At 35.8% G+C, this 22,045-nt stretch overlaps 3 protein-coding genes across 4 annotated transcripts; all 3 read left to right on the top strand.

Annotated features, from left to right (window-relative positions):
- The first annotated feature begins 3,147 nt into the window (after window positions 1–3,147).
- LOC104243221 (uncharacterized) lies at window positions 3,148–4,880 on the top strand. Its single transcript, XM_009798381.2, has 3 exons — window positions 3,148–3,449; window positions 3,555–4,519; window positions 4,708–4,880. The coding sequence occupies exons 1-3, from the start codon at window positions 3,148–3,150 to the stop codon at window positions 4,878–4,880; spliced, it is 1,440 nt and encodes a 479-aa protein (XP_009796683.2).
- An 8-nt stretch (window positions 4,881–4,888) lies between these two features.
- LOC104243222 (uncharacterized) lies at window positions 4,889–5,428 on the top strand. Its single transcript, XM_009798382.2, has one exon. The coding sequence runs from the start codon at window positions 4,889–4,891 to the stop codon at window positions 5,426–5,428; it is 540 nt and encodes a 179-aa protein (XP_009796684.2).
- A 2,445-nt stretch (window positions 5,429–7,873) lies between these two features.
- On the top strand, window positions 7,874–18,868 carry LOC104247720 (protein Brevis radix-like 1). Of its 2 annotated transcripts, none has more exons than XM_070155596.1 (6): window positions 7,874–8,223; window positions 9,673–9,831; window positions 15,594–15,967; window positions 17,643–17,772; window positions 18,076–18,392; window positions 18,476–18,868. In XM_070155596.1, exons 2-6 carry the CDS (start codon window positions 9,724–9,726, stop codon window positions 18,552–18,554), a joined length of 1,008 nt encoding a protein of 335 aa, XP_070011697.1. In that variant the 5' UTR covers window positions 7,874–8,223; window positions 9,673–9,723; the 3' UTR covers window positions 18,555–18,868. The 2 variants fall into 2 exon arrangements, with proteins under 2 accessions (XP_070011697.1, XP_070011698.1); XM_070155597.1 differs by lacking the exon at window positions 7,874–8,223 and adding an exon at window positions 9,032–9,118.
- Window positions 18,869–22,045: the final 3,177 nt, after the last annotated feature.

Raw genomic sequence — 22,045 nt, 5'->3', positions numbered from 1 at the left:
ATTACTAAGTCATACCATGAAAGTTTGGGAGAGAGTGGTAGAAATGAGAGTGCGAAGGACGGTGTCTGTTTCAGATAACCAGTTTGGGTTCATGCCAGGGCGATCTACCACAGAAGCTATCCACCTTATTAGGAGGAGGATGTAACAATACAGGGATAAGAAGAAGGATCTCCACATGGTGTTTATCGATCTAGAGAAAGCGTACAATAGGGTTCCTAGGGAGGTCCTATGGAAATACCTAGAGGTTAAAGGGGTCCTGGTTGACTACATTAGGGTGATTAAAGATATGTATGATGGAGGTAAGACTCGGGTTAGGACAGTAGGAGGAGACTCTGACCATTTTCCGGTTGTTACGGGGTTGCACCAAGGGTCTGCGTTCAACCCTTTCCTATTTGCCTTATGATGGATGCCATAACGCATCATATTCAAGGGGAGGTGCCATGGTGCATGTTATTTGCTGATGACATAGTCCTAATTGACGAGACACGACGCGACGTCAACGAGAGGCTAGAGGTTTGGAGACATGCCCTTGAGTCTAAAGGTTTCAGGCTGAGCAGGACGAAGACGGAATACCTCGAGTGCAAATTTAGGGCCGAGCCGACGGAAGCAGGACTGGAAGTGAGGCTCGATTCTCAAGTCATCCCTAAGAGGGGTAGTTTCAAGTACCTTTGGTCAGTTATTCAGGGGACCGGGGAGATCGACGAGGATGTCATACATCGTATAGGGGTGTGGTGGATGAAGTGGAGGTTAGCAACGGGAGTCTTGTGTGACAAGAAAGTGCCACCGTTACTAAAAGGTAAGTTTTATAGAGCAGTGGTTAGGCCTGCTATGTTGTATGGGGCCGAGTATTGGCCGGTTAAAAATTCACACATCCAGAAGATGAAAGTAGCAGAGATGAGGATGCTGAGGTGGATGTGCGGGCATACAAGGATGGACAAGATTAGGAATGAAGATATTCGAGAGAAGGTAGGCGTGGCCCCCATGGAGGACAAGATGCAGGAAGCGAGACTCCGATTGTTCGGGCACATTCAGAGGAGGAGCACTGATGCACCAGTGAGGAGGTGTGAGTGACTGGTTGTGGTGGGCACGAGCAGAGGTAGAGGGAGACCTAAGAAGTATTGGGGGGAGGTGATCAAGCAGGACATGACACGACTTAGGATTTCTGAGGACATGGTCGTTGACAGGGAATTGTGGAGGTCGAGCATTAAGGTTGTAGGTTAGAGGGTAGTTTGTGAATATTACTACATCGCACTAGAGTGAGACTAGCCATTTAGGAGTTAGTCTTAGGATGCTACTGATCAGCTACTGATGCAGGGTTGTATCTGTTGGATATTAGTATACCTTACATCCTTTTCTCCATCCTTTTTGTATTTCCTATATTTCTTATATTGTTGTTATTTTTTTATTTTATGTTATGTATTTTATGTTATTTATTATGAGTCTATTGATAATACTAATATATTGTCTCTTGTTGCTCTCTTGAGCCGAAGGTCTCCTGGAAACAGCCTCTCTGCCCCTCGGGGTAGGGGTAAGGTCTGCGTACATATTACCCTCCACAGACCTCACTTGTGGAATTACACTGGGATATTGTTGTTGTTAGTGAATGAGGTAAGACAAAAATATGGTAGAATCAAAGAAGGGAATGGTTGAGTGCGAGGATGAAGAAGGAAACAAAAAGATTCTTTTTATTTTTTTTCTTTTGTTGAAGTAGTTGCATGGGGTTTGACGAGATGGGAAAGAACTTAGCGATATTCCAATTGGGATTTGTAAATGGTACGTTTGATGCTATTGGGTGTGGTAAAGTCTAGGTATTCTTACCGTGCATACTGATTTGACCTTTCATCCATTTTTGCACGGGCGCATTCCTTTTCTCTTCCTTGCTCTTATTTTTAGTTTTCCCCCCTACGCTTAGGTGGTGACATTTGCATGTGAATTTACAATAACTACAAAATCAGTTTCTAAATTTTGAAAAAAAGAGTGTTCGTTTGAGTTTAGAAGATTTAATACACATTATATCATAACAAATAGAGATGTCAATGTTTCAATTCAGCGTGCTATTTTTAAGAATATGTGATGTACTAACTTTTTGATTAGTTGATTTTGTACAATTGAAATTAGACTTTTCTAGTAGTCTCGGTCAGGGGCGGATCTATGTACATGGTTCGGGGTGGTACGCCACCCGCAAGTTTCGGCGAAAACTTTACGTATATATGTATATATGTAAATATGTATAACAAATAGGATATATATTTAAAGTGCCACCCTATAAAACAAAAGTGGCAAAGGTGCCAATGACAAAGGTTTGCCTTTTTGTTCAGCGGGGCAAGAGTTCGAATCCTGGTGGGAGCAAATAATTTTTTGGCTTACATTAGTTGCAATTTAAGAAGATTAAATACGCACACTCTTCTATATTTTATATTAAATGTTTGACTTTTCTGTTTGTTTAATTAAGTATAAACAAATAAGATAAAATAATAATAAAAGTATTCTCTTATAATTAATATAGAAAGTTAAAATCCTTTTTGAGGATCTTTCCCAAATCCCAATTTTCAAAAGGTAAAACAAAACCCCAACTCCCCAAATCCCTTACGCCACTATTCCCTTTCCCTTTCTCCAATTCTCGTTGCTTCACCTTCATGCCACTGTTTTTGCTTCTTGCTTCTCTGTTAGACTTTAGCATTTATTTTGTTGTATCTCTCGGATGCTTCACACCTTCATTGCTCTACGCCCACCATTGTAAAGTTTCCTCACCTCCTCATGTTTATTTCTTAACCCTATGTGGCTATTTTTTCCCCATAAAATATATGTTCTTGCTCATGTTTTTGTTTTGTATTTAGTTGGATTTTAGTGTTCTTGCTAAACTTTATTGTCACTATTTTGATTTTTTTGTTATGTATTTCTTTGGGTGTGTTTGAAAATCAAATGCCTCTTATATGGTTTCACTGTAGAATTTAGTATCGTGGAAAGAACATCCCAAATAATTTTGATCAAGGAAAATTCAAAATTAACTCTATTTTAACGACGACAAAAATATTAGGGAAGGTTGAGTTATTTAAAATAACAAAACTTATTGATGGTATGACCTACTAGAAATTGGTCTATATTTCTCACTGGAATAAACTTCTATTTTATAGGAACTGAAGTGAGATGGATAAATTTGTCACGAAGTTGGACCATTCTCAACCAAGTTCTAGTTGTCAATCCTTGATCCAAGCGAATGCCAATCTTTCCTATCTTATAAATGAACTCCATTTGGGGTCACTTAAAGGCGATCCAGGAGAAAGAACACCTATTTCTGACTATAACCCTAGAATACGAGATGAAGTAAGGAAACATTACATTCAACAAGGTCCTTGTCAACCTTCCAAGCATCAATTTCCCAAAACTCTAATAGGAGGAAGAATGCGTCAATTTGTTCCAAGTTGGTTCAATGGTCAATTTTCTAAATGGTCGGAGTATAGTGTGAAGAAAGATGCGGCATTTTGCTTATGTTTTTATTTGTTCAAAAATGAATTTATTCATGGAAGTGCGGGTGAATTTTATTAAAAAAATAGTTTTAGGGCTTGGAATAAGGGTCTTGAAAGATTGCGTTTACACGTTGGTGATGTTAATAGTGTCCATGATAAATGTTTCAAGAAGATGCTAGATTTATCAAATCATCAATCAATTCAAGTTGTTTTTGATAAGCACTCCGAGAAGTTAAAAAGTGAGTATCAAATGCGTTTAGAAGCATCAATTGATGTGGCAAGACTTATATTATTGTATGGATTGGCTTTTAGGGGCCATGATGAAAGTGAATCTTCAACAAATCAAGGCCTCTTTCTAGGATTCTTACGATGGCATGAGGACAAGCATCCAGATATGGGAAAAGTAATATTAGAAAATGCTCCACAAAATGATACTTTGACTTGCCCTATAATCCAAAAGGATATTATCAATGCTTGTGCAAAAGAAACATTAAAGGCTATAATTGGAGACTTGAATGGAGATTACTTTGTTATATTAGTTGATGAGTCCAACGATATCTCACACAAAGAACAAATGGCTCTTGTTTTGCGTTATGTTGATAAGAATGCTGAAGTGGTAGAGCGATTTGTTGGTCTTGTTCATGTTAGTGATACATCGGCATGCTCATTAAAGGAAGCAATCTACTCTTTGCTTTCGGACCACTCACTAAGTCCATCCCAAATACGTGGACAAGGTTATGATGGAGCTAGTAACATGAGGGGCGAAATAAGTGGTCTTAAGACTTTGATTATGAAAGACAACTCATCGGCATATTACATTCATTGCTTTGCTCATCAATTGCAATTAACACTTGTAGCTATGTCTAAAAAGCATTTGGATGTCGAAGACTTCTTCTGTCATGTTACTAATGTGTTGAATGTCATTGGAGTATCTTTTAAGCGCAGAGATTTGCTTCGCCATCTTCAAGCTGAAAAACTGGAGCAATTACTTGAGTCTGGTGAAATTCATACCGGGCGAGGACTAAATCAAGAACGCGGGCTTCAAAGACCAGGTGATACTCGTTAGAGATCACATTTCAAAACATTAGATAACTTTATTGTTATTTTCTCATCTATTATTCGTGTGCTTGAAGTGATTGAACATGAAGGTTCTACCTCAAATGAGAGAAATCAAGCAAAATATTTTTTGAGTGAGATAATAACATTTAAATTTGTTTTATGCTTCACTTGATGTTGAAAGTTTTGGCAATGTCAAATGAGTTGAACAAGATCTTACAAAAGAGAGATCAAGATATTGTTAATGCCGTGGAGTTTCTTAAGATTACAAAGAAAAGATTACAAGATATGAGGGAAACTGGATGGGAATCTTTGCTAGATGACGTTCCTCATTTTGTCATATGCATGATATTATAATTCCCAAGATGGATGAATCCTATTTTCCTGAAAAGTCGAAGCGCAAGTCTTCTGGTATTTGTTATTCACACCACTTGCGTGTTGATATCTTTTATGCTGTAATTGATGTACAACTTCAAGAGCTTAATGACCGTTTTGGTGTAGTGAGTAGCGAATTGCTTCTTGGGATGGTTAACTTGAATCCAGTCAATTCTTTTGCTAATTTTGATAAAGGTAGAATAATGGTTTTAGCAAAATGTTACCCAAATAAGTTTGATGAAGTACAGATTCGAGACTTGAGTTATCAACTAGATACTTTCATAATTCATATGCGAGCTGGCAATCCCAAGTTCTCCAACTTGCAAGGAATTAGTGATTTGGAAAAAGCATTGGTTGAGACAAATCTTGTGGAGACTTATTCGTATGTTTATCTACTTGTGAAGTTAACTCTGATTTTACCTGTTGCTACCGCAACTGTGGAGAGAGCATTCTCATCCATGAAGCAGATAAAGAATGAAGAGCGGAACAACATGGGTGATCAATATTTAAATGATTGTTTAGTTTGTTAGATAGAGCGTGATGTATTTACAAATATAAGTAATGATGTCATTATTGATCGTTTTCAAAATATGAAAGCTCGTAGAGGACAATTGTAAATAGATTGTGTATGATATTAAAAATATTGTTAGAAGTTTTATGCTTTGCGTCAATTAGTTATAGTTATTATATTTTCTTTCGTTTGATCTATTTGTCTATATAAATAAAAAGGATGTATAACCCGAACCGACACTCGAGTTGATCAAATCGATTAGGTCGGCACTCGTAACCCCTAAATTCTGGATCCGCCTCTGATCTCGGTGGTATCAATATTGATTCGATTAATTTATAATATTTATTTATTTTACCTAAAAGTACGAATTCTCTATACAGCATAAAAAGTGCAATCCTCATGTTAAGAAACGATATATATATGAAATGGACAAGAGGAACTTTCAAATATACACACTTTCAAAAATGTTTTTTTATGATTTTGTGTTAACACATTATCTTTTACTCTATTAGGGGCATATTGCTTGTTGATATTGTTCAGTGGAACATATATTAAGAGAAGCCAAAACTGGAAAACTGTAACAAAAGAATATTGACGACATTAATTATGTTCATTCAACCTCGTATAATTTAAGGCAACTAAAAGATGTATGAAAAAACTAGACTTTCAAAAAAAAAAAAAAATTAGTATATGCACAAAAAGAAAATTAAAGATGTACGTGAAATTATAAATTCTATTTGGAAAGCTATACTGTTTATTTGTTGAACATTCTAAAATGGTAAAAGCATACACGCTTCCTTTTTAACATAAAAGCCAGTGTCTTGATATATTTCAATGATCGAAATATTAATGGTTTATATGTTGTATTTATATATGTCATACTTTTGTACGTATATATTATCACGTACTAGGGCATATTTAGGTGTTAGTAGCATGGGGCACGTGAGTCCACGCTCTTCTTTCGATACCATATATAATTATGTTATATTTCTTTTAAAAAAACTAAATATACATGTGTGCGCTCAAATTCAAAGAGTCCTATGGTGCAATAATTATTGGATGCACCTTTACATGTAAAGTTAGAGGTTCAAATCTCAGTTTGCAGGCATATCTAGTATCCCTCTTATCTTTTATTTATTTATTTTTTTCTTTTTCTTTTTTCTTTTTTTGGTTTATTCATTCAAAATCCCCAAATTTAACACATTGAAATCCTTCATCTTCTTTTGTAATCTCAAGTTTTTAGATAACTAAAACTAATAGCAGTAGATGATGTATTATGGTTCAATGATTCTAACATTTTTGGTATCGAGTATAAGTATATATGTTAAAAATTACTAAAATTGCAAGAATTTTTTTAATTTTAATCTATAATTTCTAAATGAGAATGGATTAAGAACTTAAAGGTTGAACTCTCAAATACAAATTCTAGATTTACCTCATTCCAAAGTATCCATTTTTTTGAAATCCGGGATCCGCCTTTACGTAGGTCTGATACTATATATTTTCATTTTCTATATGAAAAATATAAGTGTGGTAAGAGTTCGATTACAACTCATTAATGAAAACTTAAAATCGGGTTCGATTCAGTTGGTGTGGATTGTTTGTAAGAAAGTGTTACACCCCTAGTAAGTTTTAGTTTAGTGGCTACGCAAATCCAGTTTTCTTATTTTTTCACTATTAAATATGCGAAAAAAAAACTGTATATAAGTGAAATCAAACATGTAATAAAAGTAAGTCATTTTAAAATTGCAGAAAGGAAATAATGATGTTAAATCGGAATACGTAAGAACCACCACGATATTTTTTTTTATGACAAACATTAAAGAGACAATGATTTGATTGTTCTTTGATCCAACAGAATCATTTGCTTAAATTCACCAACCAATTTCCTAATTCTCCCAATCAAATATTTATTACTCCCTTTGTTTCACGTTAGCCAGGTAGTTTGACTCGACACAGAGTTTAAGAAAAAAGAAGAAGATTTTTGAAACTTGTGGTATTAAAAGCTTAAGAGGTAAAAAGTTTGTGGGGCCATGACATTTGTATAACTATAAATTTTTTTTATTAAGAATAAATAGATAAAATAAAAGAGTTTAAAGTTAAATTATTTTTTAATTTTAAAATATATTATGTATTTTGGAATAGATTAAAAAGAAAAGTATGTCGCCAGACGGATGGAGTAAAAATTTTGAGGTTGATCCACTCCTTAAGGCTTCTAATCAACTGACACAGTGCCACATGTACAACCTCGACATATGGGCCATCATGTCCTCCCCAATCAAGACCACATTAAACCCATTTGTCTAAATGACAAAACCATCAGCAAAGTCCAAACCCTAATGCACAACGTACAGCCCAACATTGCACAATAACCCCCTTATATCCGATTTACAAATACACGGTTTCCGTTATATAACGACGGGGTCACGTCCCTCTATAAATACCTCAGTATTTATCCAAAGTTGTTCTCTTACTTCGTCTGCACTCTGTATTTGTTCTCTTCCATTATCATATATTCTCTATGTTCTTCTGCTTCATATTTGTATAGTTATATGTTAACATAAAACCTGCAGCGGAGAATCTGAAACTTCCTCCGTTTACAAGCATCACATTTGAAATTCCTCCTCTAATTGCCGTCGGAGACTAGCCAGCTCCGGCAAATATTTCCGACCAAGATTCTTTAATGCAGCTGTATTTATGATGATTTGATTTTAACCGAGACTCGCAAACGGGTAACCCAAACAAGAAAAAAGATAGAAGCCATTTTCAGTGTCTTTTAGCTTAGTTGCTGCAACTTCTTTTATCCATTTTAAGGTATGAATATTCAATTTGTCCGACATATATAGTTTAACTCGGCATTGAGTTTAAAAATAATATTTGTATGGTCATGAGATTTTTTAAACTTGTAATGTTAAATAATATATCATTCTTTTTTGAGGTGATTAATAAAGAAACAATGCCAAACAAAAATAAAATGAAGAGAGTATTTGATTTTCTTGTGGGGTTGGTGGGTCGCCATCAAGAGTGTTTTATGGTTAAATGGGGTTTGTCTGTTTGTAGAATCAGTTGCCGCTTTCAAAACTCGACAACGTTTATTAAATTCTACAGCGATTTATCATTCATTCAACCAACCAGATTTTCCCTCTTCTTTCGCCTTCAACTCCTACTCTGCTGTCTACTGATCCTACTACTACTGCTGCTACAACTGCTACACTTTACACTTTTTTCTCTTTTTCCTCGCAGTGAAGAAGCAAAAGGGTGTGATAATTGATTAATAAAGATTAATGATGATGAATAATCTGTCAGAAAATTCGGCTCTATATACTCAGAAAAGAAAAAAGAAGATGATTTTGAATGAGTTTTTGATTTAAATCTTTTCCTTTTTTTTCGTTTTAATTATGAACATTCTTTATTTGGTGTGGGGGGTGTTAAAGCAAGAACAGAATGTTTGGGCACTCAATCAACTCTCTCTCTCTCTCTCTCTCTCTCTTCTTCTTTAATAAACTCTCTCTCTTTCCCTTTTCTATCAGTAGTCCCTCTGATCCGAAGGCTTCTTTGTCTCTTTTTCTTTCTTTGTCTCTTTAACTTCTTTTCTTTTTGTTTCTGTTGTTTGCGGATTTTGCCTTTTGGGTGGGGAAAGAACATAATTATGACTTTGGCTTATAGCCTTATCATTATTCTGATCAAGTTATTTTGATATAACATTCAGGTATTCTCCATAAACTTCACAGTTTCAAGATTTGAGTTAACATTTAATTTTTTTTTGTTCAAATTAAGTTTGTAGACTTTTTTTTTTCCAAAATAAGGGGTCAGAGTATTATTTACTTTGTCTTGTCATCTTGTGTGCTTTAATAAAGATTCTATAGACTATATAATCTTAAGTTAGGATTAATGTAGGAAAGATATTATGTGAAATGAAAAGGAAGATTTCTTTCCTAAATAATTCTTTGTGGGTGGCTATCCCGTTTATTTCTCTAAAAAGCCATTTGTTTGTCAAGATGGCGGTTCCTTGAGTTATTTATTATCTATATGTCACATTTTTTTAAGGGAAAGCCAGCTTGAAATAATTTTAAAAATTAACCTAGAGAAATCAATATTTACAAGGTATTATGATTCTTCAGAGTTTTGAGTGATTAGATTAAAAAATGCAACGTTTTACATTATCTTCCGAGCAACATAACAAAGTGTATATTAAACTATTTGATAATTATGTTGTGCGCTTTTTTTTTTTTTGGCTTATTAATTGAATGTTTTAAATTGTAGGTACTGTAAAGAGAAGAAAAGAAAAGGGAAAAGAGAGAGCAGAAGGAGAAGATGTTGACGTGTATCACGTGTAAGCAAAAGATAGACGATGACGGAGGTGAAGAGGGACCCCGTCCTCCTCCCAATACTAAAGACTCCGTCAAAAGCCTCACGGCCCAGGTCCTCTCTTAAAAACCTATCCTTTTTAAACCTTTATTAAAATTTAATTCCATTAAAAAATTAAAGTTTAAGATTTTACAGGAGGAGGAGATGTAGGAAAAAGTACCAATTTGACCCTACCCCGAATATCATATTTGATTATTTATTAAGGCTGTCCTTTGGAGCAGAGGCGGAGCTAGAAATTTAATTTTATGGGTTCGAGATTCTAATTTTTTTAAGTTAGTAGGTTCTAAATTAATAATTTATATATATTCCATAGATTTTAAAGACAAATACAAAATTTGAATCAAAGTTACTATATTCGGCCGAACCCGCTCTCGATACTCTAGTTCCGCCCTGCTTCGGAGTAGAAGAGTGGATTATTAGTGTGTGTGATTTCAAAGATATGACAGGAGGTATATAGTTAAGTTCCATTATTTGGTGGACCGGCATAGCTTGACCAAAACCTTTGCACGGGCTCTCGATATCACTTGAATGGGCCTTATAGCTTTTGATTACTTGTTTTAACTAGTGTTACACACTGCTTATCCTAGTAAAATTTTTGGACCTAATGTAGCATAAGCTTTTCTAAATTCTAGCTCAAGCATTCTTGGGGCTACAAAATCTAAAAAATTACAGAAATTAAATAAAAATAAAATGATGTCAAAAAAATGTCAAAGCGTTTGGAAATTGAAAGGATACTAGGAGTAGTATTTTTCTGGTTTTGTTTACTTTCTTTTTTCTCTTCTTTGCCCAAAGCTGAGCGACACTCAGTACGAGAAGTGTCGCTTTAGCAAATAATCTCTTTAGTGGGAACCACAATTGAACCTTTTGGGCCCACATTTCCCAGCTGGATTTGGGGTATATTTGGACATTGGATTAGGAGAGAACAATGAAATGAACATTTTGTTTAGACACGCGGGGGTTGTAGGAGAGGAGTGAGTGAGGACCGTAGAATGTGCCTATAAAACACAGTGACTCCAAAGATTAAATAAGTCTTTTATTTGTGGGCACTATGGTACCTATAATATGACTTTTAATTTATTGACCCCACCCCTTTATGCTTATAGCATGAAGAGAGTATAGGTGAACATGTAGATTGGGTCATGTTCACGTTATTTCTTGGATCATGTGTCTAAATTCTTGGTCCTATAATGTTCCTGCTTTAGTTTGCTTTCATTAGTGGTCCTGTTCATTCTTTCATCATCTTCCAATTATAATAGACTTTTCTAATCTCATTCATTTTCATCTCAACGTTTTTGAAACTAACAATATTATAAGTTGGTTTGGCTGACCAACTGGACCACTAAAGGGGGTAAGAAGCTTAGGAAACTTTAATATGTATAACATGTAAGAGGGAGTATGCCAAAATGTCCCCACCAAAAACCATCTGATAAGAATAGTATTTAAACTTCTTTACATATCTTGAAAAGACGCGCACACACAGGAAACTTTAGCACAAACATGTGAGTTCAGCTGCGCACATTAATTTAGGTTCGAACTACGTATACGTATACAATTTTTTTATTATATATATATATGTATATATCTTTCACATCTGCTCTGAACTTACTGATTTTTTAGATTCTAAATTCGCGCCTCTATCCCTAAGATGACACAACTTAGGATATCTTTAACAATGGAATGTGTTTCTTATATATATTAAACATAGGCTATACCAGTGTGAACATCTCCAAGGTAACCATAGTTTCGGCTTAGGTGGGAGTGAATTTTATTTTGGGTTACTTAGAATTTGCAAACCCAATAAAAAAGAACAGTGTAACATGTAAACTAGTGCAGATTCTCAGAAAAGACAATTCCCATGTCTGGCAAAGACTTGTCTAAGTTATATCTTTGACATGACCAACCATTGATATCTTGTCCATTCACTGTAGTCAACTTACTTAATAAGTACTTCACAAGTTCAACTGTTGAATTGATCAGTAGTACCCCGCAAAGTTAACTTGTGAAAGTAAGTGACTTTCAAACAGTAATTTTTGCTTTTGGACCTATAAAATAGTACATATAATTTAGCTTTTAGACAATCTGCTTTGACTGTTCTTTGGTTCATACTACAAGACATATGACACATATTGGTTTGCTTGCTGATCTTGCAGCAGTTACTGTTCAAATGGAAACCACACTTCTTGTAATGCTGCTCGGTGGGCCGGGCCTGAACCGGACCGGACCGGGCCCGCGGTCCTAACGGGCCTGGTGGGCCTGGTGGGCCGGTCCTGGGTGGGCCGGTCTTGGTGGGCCTCTGAGCCCGTCACGGGCTGGTCTCCATGGTTGAGCCCACGAGCCCGGGACCGGCAGGCGGGCCTGGCGGGCCCAACGGCTATTTTTAAAAAAAAAAAAAAAAAAAAAAATCAAACGGCCATATTTAAAATCTAGCCGTTTGGGCTGAAAATATGACCGTTTTTTAAGTTAAAAAAATGGCCATTTGGCCCCAAACTTTATTTTAACCCCAAACTTTATATAATTACACTTTTCCCCATTTCTCAACTATAAATACCCCCTCATTCTTTCATTTTTATTCACCAATTCATCAATATCTCTCAATATCTCTCAATCTCTCTCAATCTCTCTACTACAATTACTTAATTTATTGTTGAAATTTCGTGAAAAATTGTGAAGTTGTTGAATTGAAGTTTTCAAGTGTTCAACGATTTTCAATTTTCAAGAAGTTGTTCGGCAATCCGGTAAACTCGTTTCAACTCTTACGTTTTTAGAATATATTTTTGTGTGGTTTAGTTTGCATAATTATAATTAATATGGCATTTACTTTGAAAAAAATGTTTGGTAAAGGAAAAGATAAAACCGGTGAAAGTAGTGGCCAACCAACTACCCTTCCCCCGGCTCCCCGACCTAGAAAAGATAAGCAAGTTGAAAGTAGTCGCCAACCTAGACGTCCTCCTCCTTCCGTAATTCTTGATAGTGATCACCCTTGTTTTCAATTTACCGATAGTGAATTTTATCATAATGTTGCACCAGGTGATAGATTAGATGATGAAATTATGAATGCTCTTTATCCTAATGAAACCATCTTAGAAAATAATGAGGAAAATGAGGATGATGATGAAACTCAAGCACCGGATTTAGATGATACACCTACTAGTCCTCTTAATAACCCAAGTGATGCACCGGTCGACCCACCTGTAGAAACTCCTACTTTTAATAGAGAACCTGCTAAACGCTTAGAAACATCATTAGTTTGGAATTTTTTTACTCAAGTAAGAGAAAAAAATAAGGCTAAGTGTAAAACTTGTGGGAAATTAATGTCGCATAAATATGTAGGAGACCGTAGCGGCACAGGTAGTTTGACTAGGCACATAAAAACACACCCTAGAGATAAGGCTAGATTTTTTCAAATGAAAGCGCATCTAGAGGGGACAAGTGTAGATTCTGCGATTAACCCTAGTACAGGTTCAAATCTAGTTCAACCAGGAATTAACACTGTCACTGGAGGTATTTTATATTACGATCCAAATAGAGATCGTGAAGAATTAGCAAAGATGATTACTGTTATGTGCTTACCTTATACTTTTGCTTCTAATCCTAATTGGGTTCATTATATTAGAAGAGTGTTTAATCCTACTTATAAAGGTTGGCCTCGCGCAACAGTTAAGAGTGATATTTATAAATTCAAACATGAATATGAACAATATTTGCGTTATTTATTTACTCATATACCTAATCGGATTTCTATTACTACTGATATTGGTAGAAGTGGTAATGATTGTGATTACCTAACTGTTACAAGTCATTGGATAGATGAAGAATGGATAATGCAAAAACGCATAATTGCATATAGAATAATTAATTCGCGTCACACAGGTAAATTTATAGCTAACACTGTTGCAGATATTTGTAGATATTTTTGCTTTAGCGATAAAATAATGGCAATTTCAATGGATAATGCTTCTAGTAACACCAGTGCTATAGGCATGCTTACAACAACACTAAATCCTGCATTTACTAATATTTTCCATGTTAGATGTATTTGTCATATTTATCATTTAATTGTCGGTGATGGTATGCGAATATTAAACATAGAAATTGAAAAGGTTAGAATGGCTCTTAATTGGCTTTTTTATTCAAACCGTAGAAGTAGACTTAGAGAGTATTTTAAAAAATGTGATGAATATGGCCTTAGAGAAAGAAAGGTTCCTAAACCTTGCCCGACTAGATGGAATTGTATGTACGAAAGTTTAGTAGTAGCATATGAATATAGAAACCCAATTAATGCAACGTTTAATTCTCGGGTAGGTGGTGAAGATGATGATGAAATGCTTACCACTCAAGATTGGACTAATGTTAAAATTCTTTTAGATTTTTTAGAACATTTTCAAATTGCAACAAATGCATTTTCTGGGCAATATTATCCTACTATTTCAAACTGTTTAGTTTATATTGCAGCACTATCTGATTTGTTTGTTGAATTTAGTGAGGGTGGGGATATTTATGAACTTGCTATAAATGAAATGAAACAAAAGTTTAAAAAATATTTTTTTCCTATCCCTCCTATTTATGGTCTTGCTGCAATGCTAAATCCTACAATGAAATTGGGAGGTCCTCATTTTTGGTATTCAAATATTTATAAGGCTTTAGATCTTTCAAATGAGGAAATTGCGACACTTGCAGATGCAAAAGCTTCAATTAAGATTAACGCTCAAACAGTTTATAATGCTTATCAACTTGCCTTAGAGCATGCTAGGCCAACTATTCCAACCCCTACTTCGTCTAGCTCACAATCCTCTAAAAGAGTTGCGGGCTTAAGATACAATATAATATACTAAAAGAAAATATATTATGCTACAATATATACATAATATACAATATATATACTACAAGAAAATATATTATGCGAATATATATACATAAGATACAATATATATACTACAAGAAAATATATAAGAGAATATATATACATAAGATACAATATAATATACTAAAAGAAAATATATTATGCTACAATATATACATAATATACAATATATATACTACAAGAAAATATATTATGCGAATATATATACATAAGATACAATATATATACTATAAGAAAATATATAAGAGAATATATATACATAAGATAAAATATAATATACTTCAAGAAAATATATTATGCTACAATATATACATAATATACAATATATATACTACAAGAAAATATATTATGCGAACATATATACATAAGATACAATATATATACTAAAAGAAAATATATAAGAGAATATATATACATAAGATACAATATATATACTTCAAGAAGTGATATTTATGCATGACAATTTAGTGTTTTACTATTGTTTTGTTATTTTCTTTTTCATCAAGCACTTTAATAATTAGATATACATATATACTACATATATATTTTTAATATAGCCATGATACTACAAGAAATTGTCTAAAAAAAAAAAAAAAAAGCCCGCTAGGCCCGCGAAGCCCACGAGCCCGGCCCGTTAAGCACAAGACCATGTGGGCTTAGGCCCGTCACGGGCCGGTTCCACCCATTAGGCCCACGAAGCCCGGGACCGCCAGGCCCGGGACCGCCAGAGCCCGGGACCACGAAGCCCGGGACCGCGAGGCCCGGCCCGTTAGGCCCACTAAGGCCCGGGCCCGGGACAAAATACAGCATTAACTTCTTGTAGTTTAAAATCAACTGGAATTTTAATTTGTCATTGTAATTTTAAACCAACATTTACTGTTTAACTTATACTGCATTTCATCTTCTAATCAAGAATCCATCTTCCTGAAATTCTTGTGATCTTAAACATTTACAGATCAAGGATATTGCTTTAAAGGTCTCAGGAGCTTATAAATGCAAGTCAACAATACCAACTAGCTACAGGAAAGGGCATAGACCGTATCCTGATTTTGATACAATATCAGAGGGAGTTCCATATCCATATCAACCAGCAAGTTCTAGTTCTACTCCAGCTTGGGATTTTACAAGTGCTGGAAATCTAAGGACTCCTAGACCTGATCCAAGATTTGCTAGAGGATTTAGTGGTGTTGAATCTATTTCTCAGTCTGGTGATGTGGTGGTGGAAAATGATGAGCAAATAGAGTGGACAGCACAGGTCGAGCCTGGTGTTCAGATCACGTTTGTTTCTCTCCCTAATGGTGGAAATGATCTTAAACGAATCCGCTTTAGGTATCTATCAAAAATCTCCTTTCATTTCTATCTAGAAACTAAATTTATGGGAATTTTGATTGTGCCAACTTCTTTTCTTTAAAATTTTAGTTAGAGATTGCAATGGGGCGGGCGGGGCGGGCGGGTTTTGCCTTAACCCACAAAATTTCTAATCCGCCCCGCCCCACATAGCATGTTCACCCACATCCATCTGCCCCGCATTAACACCCGCGTCCACTCGCACCGCCCCGCTCTTCAAAAATTTCCCTTTATTATTTCTTTCAATTTGTAATATTTTTATCTTATTTAATTTTATTTTCAATTAAATTCATATATGCACTGCCAATCTAAAAGTTCTCATTGGAATCCAAGTTGCAAGCCAAAGAAGTTCAATTTTGAATAGCCATAAGCCCATAACTATAAATCCTACTGAATGTTGTCAGTTTTAACTTTTAAGTATTGACAGTGTTCGGTTTTAAAGTTTTTTTATGTGAACTTATTTCCTTTTTGGTCTGTTCCAAAAAGAATGAACCCTTTCTAAATTTGGTAACAATTTAGCTTAAATTTACAACTCTACCCTTAATGAGAAGCTTTTATAACCACACAAATACTCTAGGTCCCATTTGGACTTGTTTAGGACCACAAATTCCAAAAGTCTTCATTTTTTTCTTAAACTCCGTGCCCAGTCAAACAGGTTCGTATAAATTGGAACGGAGGGAGTACTTATTTTTGATTTTACATGCATCAATATTGGAATTTAGTTTGATACACCAGTATGTCATTTCTAGTGATTCACATGTATCGTACAAGATAATGAGATCAGATACATAAAATTTGAGTCAACTAATTATTTACTTGACTCAAATAAAGTAACTATATAATTAAAGTGGGACTTTAAAACACTAAAAATATATAATATAATATTTTCTTCCTAGAGATGCAAATAACAGAAAAATATGTATTTACAGTAAGCTAAATAAATGTGGAATATGAAATATATTCCTCGCAAAAACCAAATTAGTTTGAGACTAAAATAATCAATGCATAGGTGAAAGGAACCACAAGTTCAAAACTAAAAAAATAAATATTTCTAGGTTGTAATAATATTAGCAATAGCTGAAACATTATAATTTTGCAAAAAGTTAAAACCCGCAGCCGCACCGCACCCACAAAGAATTTTGAAATTTTTTTTGACCCGCCCCGCTAGCACCCGCATATGTCTAAACCCGCACCGCCCCGCACCCGCCCCGCACCATTGTCATCCCTAATTTTAGTTAAGAAACAACCTCTTTTGTAATGAAAGCTTCTTTAAACTGTTGTTGGTTATATATTAATTATGCTTGTCCTATACTAATGTTGAGTCCTTTTCATTCATGAAATGAAGACTTATTGAGTTCTCCTTTTCTTTGTTCCACTTTTGTCTGCTCAACCATCTCACTTGTTTAGTGCTGTTGCCCTCAAATATTTTCTCACTGCGACTTATCAGAAACATAAGTATTTTACTTGCTATTAAATTTATGACCTATTGAATTGAAGGCATCCATGTTGTGTAGCTTTCTAACTGGCCCGATAAGCTGTTGAATTGTCCAAGTGTAGTCTGTTTAGTCATTTCCTTAATGGAAGAACAGGTATTATTCAAATCCTTATTGAAACAACAGTTGATTTTACTGACATTAATATCATTGGTCTTTTTCAGTCGGGACATGTTCAACAAATGGCAAGCTCAAAGATGGTGGGGTGAGAATTATGACCGAATTATGGAGCTCTATAATGTTCAGAGATTCAATAAACAAGCTCTTAACACGCCTGGACGGTCTGAGGATGGAGTAAGTCACTTTCAATTGATTTGTCTTCGTACAGCCTTGATGTCCATTTTCTTTATTATCATCCATGAAAAATAACTCAGTTATATAGATGAACTGTTAAATTTACCTATACACTAATTTTATCGCTGAAGTGTATCCATTTGATTTCCAGTGTAAGGTGTTTTTTATCCTTATATGGAATAGTAGGGCCAAGATTTCCTGGTTGGGGGCAGCTTCTATGTGTATTAGCTGCGCAGTTTGCATTAAATATTCATTAGCTAGTCACCCTGTTCATTAGAGAGATATTGATATGTTTTTCTGCAGAGAGATTCCAATTATTCGAGGCTTGGATCTGCAATGGAGAGCCCTATGATGACTCCTGCAACAAACAAGGAATGGACTCCAAGCAATTTCCATAAACCAACAGGATCAACTGCCTATGCAGCTGGTTTCCCAAAGGGTGACATGTCATATATGGACGCTTCAAGGACAACCACTGACTCTAGAGATGAAGCTTCACTTTCCGTTAGTAATGCTAGTGAATTGGAGTCAGAATGGGTAGAACAAGATGAGCCTGGGGTCTATATAACCATCAGACAACTAGTTGATGGCACTAGAGAGCTACGCCGTGTTAGATTCAGGTATGTGAAAATCTCAATTCTCTTGTTAGTTTGATTATTTCGGCATGCTTGTTGAGCAAATGATATTTTCTTCATTCACACAGCCGAGAGAAGTTTGGGGAGGTGCATGCAAAGCTGTGGTGGGAACAGAACCGAGAGAGAATACAAACTCAGTACCTTTAAACCAACAAATTTCCCTACTGAGCTGCAGTTTTTTACCCAGAGAAATTCCAAGGAAAAGGGAACAATTTTGCCTCTTCGATGTGATGAAGCTGAAATTGAGATTACAAGATACTTAAATTTAAAGTATTTACAGTAGTTCAGACAGAATGGCTCCATTCTACAGAACAAACTATCTTGGCCATTAAGCATTTTTTCATGGCATTTCTTGATCTCTAGTTATATATGATCTTGCAAATTCTCCAATGATCTCCTTTTGTCTTTAGGGCTATATGAATCTCCTGACTTTCTTTAAAAGTTTCACAGTTTACCTTGTAACATAATCCATATCAAGCTTCATTGAACCAAATGCTGATTATGCAAAACACACAGCTTTGTTAAACTACAGTTGTCATTCCGATAGCTTATAATCAGTTATTCAAGCTGAAATGGAGATCTTTACAATTTACTAGATACTTATATTTAAAAGTAGGCTGAATACATACGGAGACACTTAAAGTTGACACGATTTTTCATTTTGACACCTGAACTTAGGGGTGTTCCTAATGAGCACCTACATTACATGAACTTTGTTCCAATTAGGCACTTCTTGCTGAGTTGGCACATAGAGTGAGCTTCACCCAATGTAGGCGCGTGAAGAGCCCAAAAAACAATTTTTTTTTGTCTTTTCTATTTCCTCCTCCTCCTTCTTCTCCTTCTCCTTCTCCTTCTCCTTCTCCTCCTTCTCCTTCTCCTTCTCCTTCTCCTTCTCCTTCTCCTGCTCCTTCTCCCACCACCATTTCCACCATTGCCTCCTCCACTTTCTAAGAGCAATCACTCATCACCTCTAAATCAGCGCAATGTACTCCTTACAGACGAACAATTTGATTTATTGAATGACCTGGAGTCGATTGCCGAGTTAGGTCCGAAGTTCGACCGAGTAAATAGAATCTTCTGGAGAGATTCCAGAATTGCAAAATATATTGAAACGGGAGATTTTGCTCCTCTTCTCCTTCTTCTGGCGATTTGACAATGTGTGTCTGTGTTTAGATTTTAGAGATGAGTTGAAAGTATGATGAGTTTTGGAGATAGTTTTGTTGAGAGATAAAAAAACAACTAGTATGATATGCACATCTTGTTTGAATCATAACATTTCTTGCTTCAAATTTCTGTCTAAATTCCTTATCCATGTAGATACCCCAATACTGGTACCAATTCTTTGCACAATTTGTAATATTTAAAATTATTTTCGGTAAATTTGATAAGCTTTCTTTCGGAAAATCCAAGTCACTTATAGAAATACAGAGCTACAGATCTCATGATTAGTTTACTTTTTGAAACATTCCTAATGTCAAAGATTTCTCCAACAAACAATTCTAAAACACAAATTTACCAGTAGATTTTTTGTACATTTAATTATTTTAATGGTCTGCAACTTTTGAAAAACCTCCCTAGAAATATGAGGTTGTCGTTTGGTGGGGAAGCATATGACCGGGGGGGGGGGGGTGATGGAAACGAAGGGGGGGAGTAAGATTTGGTGAAAGAAGATATTGAAGGGCGGGAGAGGGAGATCATCAGTGGCTTCTGATACGAGAGGGAGTTTGGGAAAAAAGACCATAAGGTTTTTTTTAACTTTTCTTTTTTATTTTTGCTAAATAATATTTTCTAATTAGTTTTGACTGAAAGGGAATGTGACAGATTTTCATTTGTTACTTTGTCCATGTCATCGCGTGTGAATATCACGTACTATGATCCTTTTACTATTTAATCACAAAGTGTTTAATTGGCACATATTGTATGTTCTTTGAGTATTCAATAGGAACAAACCTTAGTTTGAGTGTCTAACTGAAAAATTGTGACAACTTTAAGGGGCTGCGTATGTATTTGGCCTTAAAAGTATTTGCAGATAGAATGGCTCCATTTTGTAGAACAATATCAGTTGGCAATTTAGTCTTTTTCATGGCATTTTTGTGACGACCCAGCCAGTCGTCTCATGAGTTACCGCTCCGTTTCCCCCATTTCTGCTTCTTTATGCCTTGTTATCCGTGTTTTGTGGTATCAGGTTGGTCGGATCAAATCCGGAATGATTTTGGTAAGGTTTGAGACACTTAGTCTCTTTTAAGAAAGTTTAAGTTTGAAAAGTCAACCGGATGTTGACTTATGTGTTAGAGGGCTCGGATGTGAGTTTTGATGGTTCGGTTAGCTTCGGGAGGTTATTTGTGGCTTAGGAGTGCGATTAGAATGAATTTTGGAGGTCCGTAGTAGATTTAGGCTTGAATTGGCGAAGTTGATATTTTGGCAATTTCCGGTTGGTAGACGAGATTTTGATATAGGGGTCGGAATGGAATTTCGAGAGTTGCAGTAGTTCCATGGTGTCATTTGGGATGTGTGTGCAAAATTTCAAGTCATTCAAACGTGGTTTGGTTGGGTTTTTGATCAAAAGCGAAAGTCGGAAGATTTTTGAAAGTTTGACTTGAATCCGCTGTGTTTTGGGTGATTTCATGTTGTTTGAGGTGTTTTGATGATTGGAACAAGTTTGAATATGGTATTAGGATATGTTTGTGCTTTTGGTTGAGGTCCCGGGGGCCTCGGGGTGATTTCGGATGGTTAACAGAAAAGTTGGATTATTGCTGCAGCTGCTGAATTTGCTGCTTCTGGTATTTTTGCACCTGCAGATTGGGGACCGCAGGTGCGGTGACGCATATGCGAGAGAAAGGGGCAGCAGAAGTGGATTTTGGAAGAATGTCAAGAACCGCAGAAGCGGTCAGGATGGCCGCATCAGCGGAGTCGCAGATGCGGAAGACTTATCACAGATGAGATTTTTGGGCTGGTTAGTGATTCCCATAGAAGCGGAGGATTTAACCGCAAATGCGGTACCACAGATGCGGTTGAAGTACCGCAGATGCGGAAAGTTCTGGGCAGAGCATATAAGTTATTTCATTTTGCGAAATTGAGCTATTTCATCATTTTTGACTTCGGCTTTGGAGCCTTTTGGCGGATTTGAAAGAGGGATTTCAAGGGAACTTCATTGAGGTAAGGAATTTGGACCAAAAACTCGTTCCTATGCTATTATTACATGGATTAGAGCTAGAAATTATGGAAATTAAGGGTGCAAATTGGGGAAACTATGGCTTGAAAACTTAGACCTTTGCTTAAGGAATTGAAGGACCATTTGAGGTCGGATTTGAGAACTTTTGATATGTATGAACTCGTGGGGAGATAAGGAATCTATTGATGTAAACATTATTGAATTTTGAAATGCGGGCCCGGGGGTCGGGTTTTGGTAATTTCGGGATTTGTGCATTTTATTGATTGTTTTCGCTTGGGCTTCGTTCCCTTAGCATATTTTGACGTCCTCGTTCTGATTTTGGATAGATTCGACGCGAGTGGAGGCCGATTCGAGGGGTAAAGGCGTCGCGAGCTAGAGATTTAGCCGGTTCGAGGTGAGTAATGATTGTAAATGTTATTCTGAGGGTTTGAAACCCCGGATTGTACATCGTAGTGCTATATTGAGG

Source organism: Nicotiana sylvestris, chromosome 8, assembly GCF_000393655.2.
Source record: "Nicotiana sylvestris chromosome 8, ASM39365v2, whole genome shotgun sequence".
Taxonomy (NCBI): domain Eukaryota; kingdom Viridiplantae; phylum Streptophyta; class Magnoliopsida; order Solanales; family Solanaceae; genus Nicotiana; species Nicotiana sylvestris.
The sequence above is the reverse complement of the archived record's forward strand: the minus strand, read 5'-3'. Positions and strand labels throughout refer to the sequence as shown.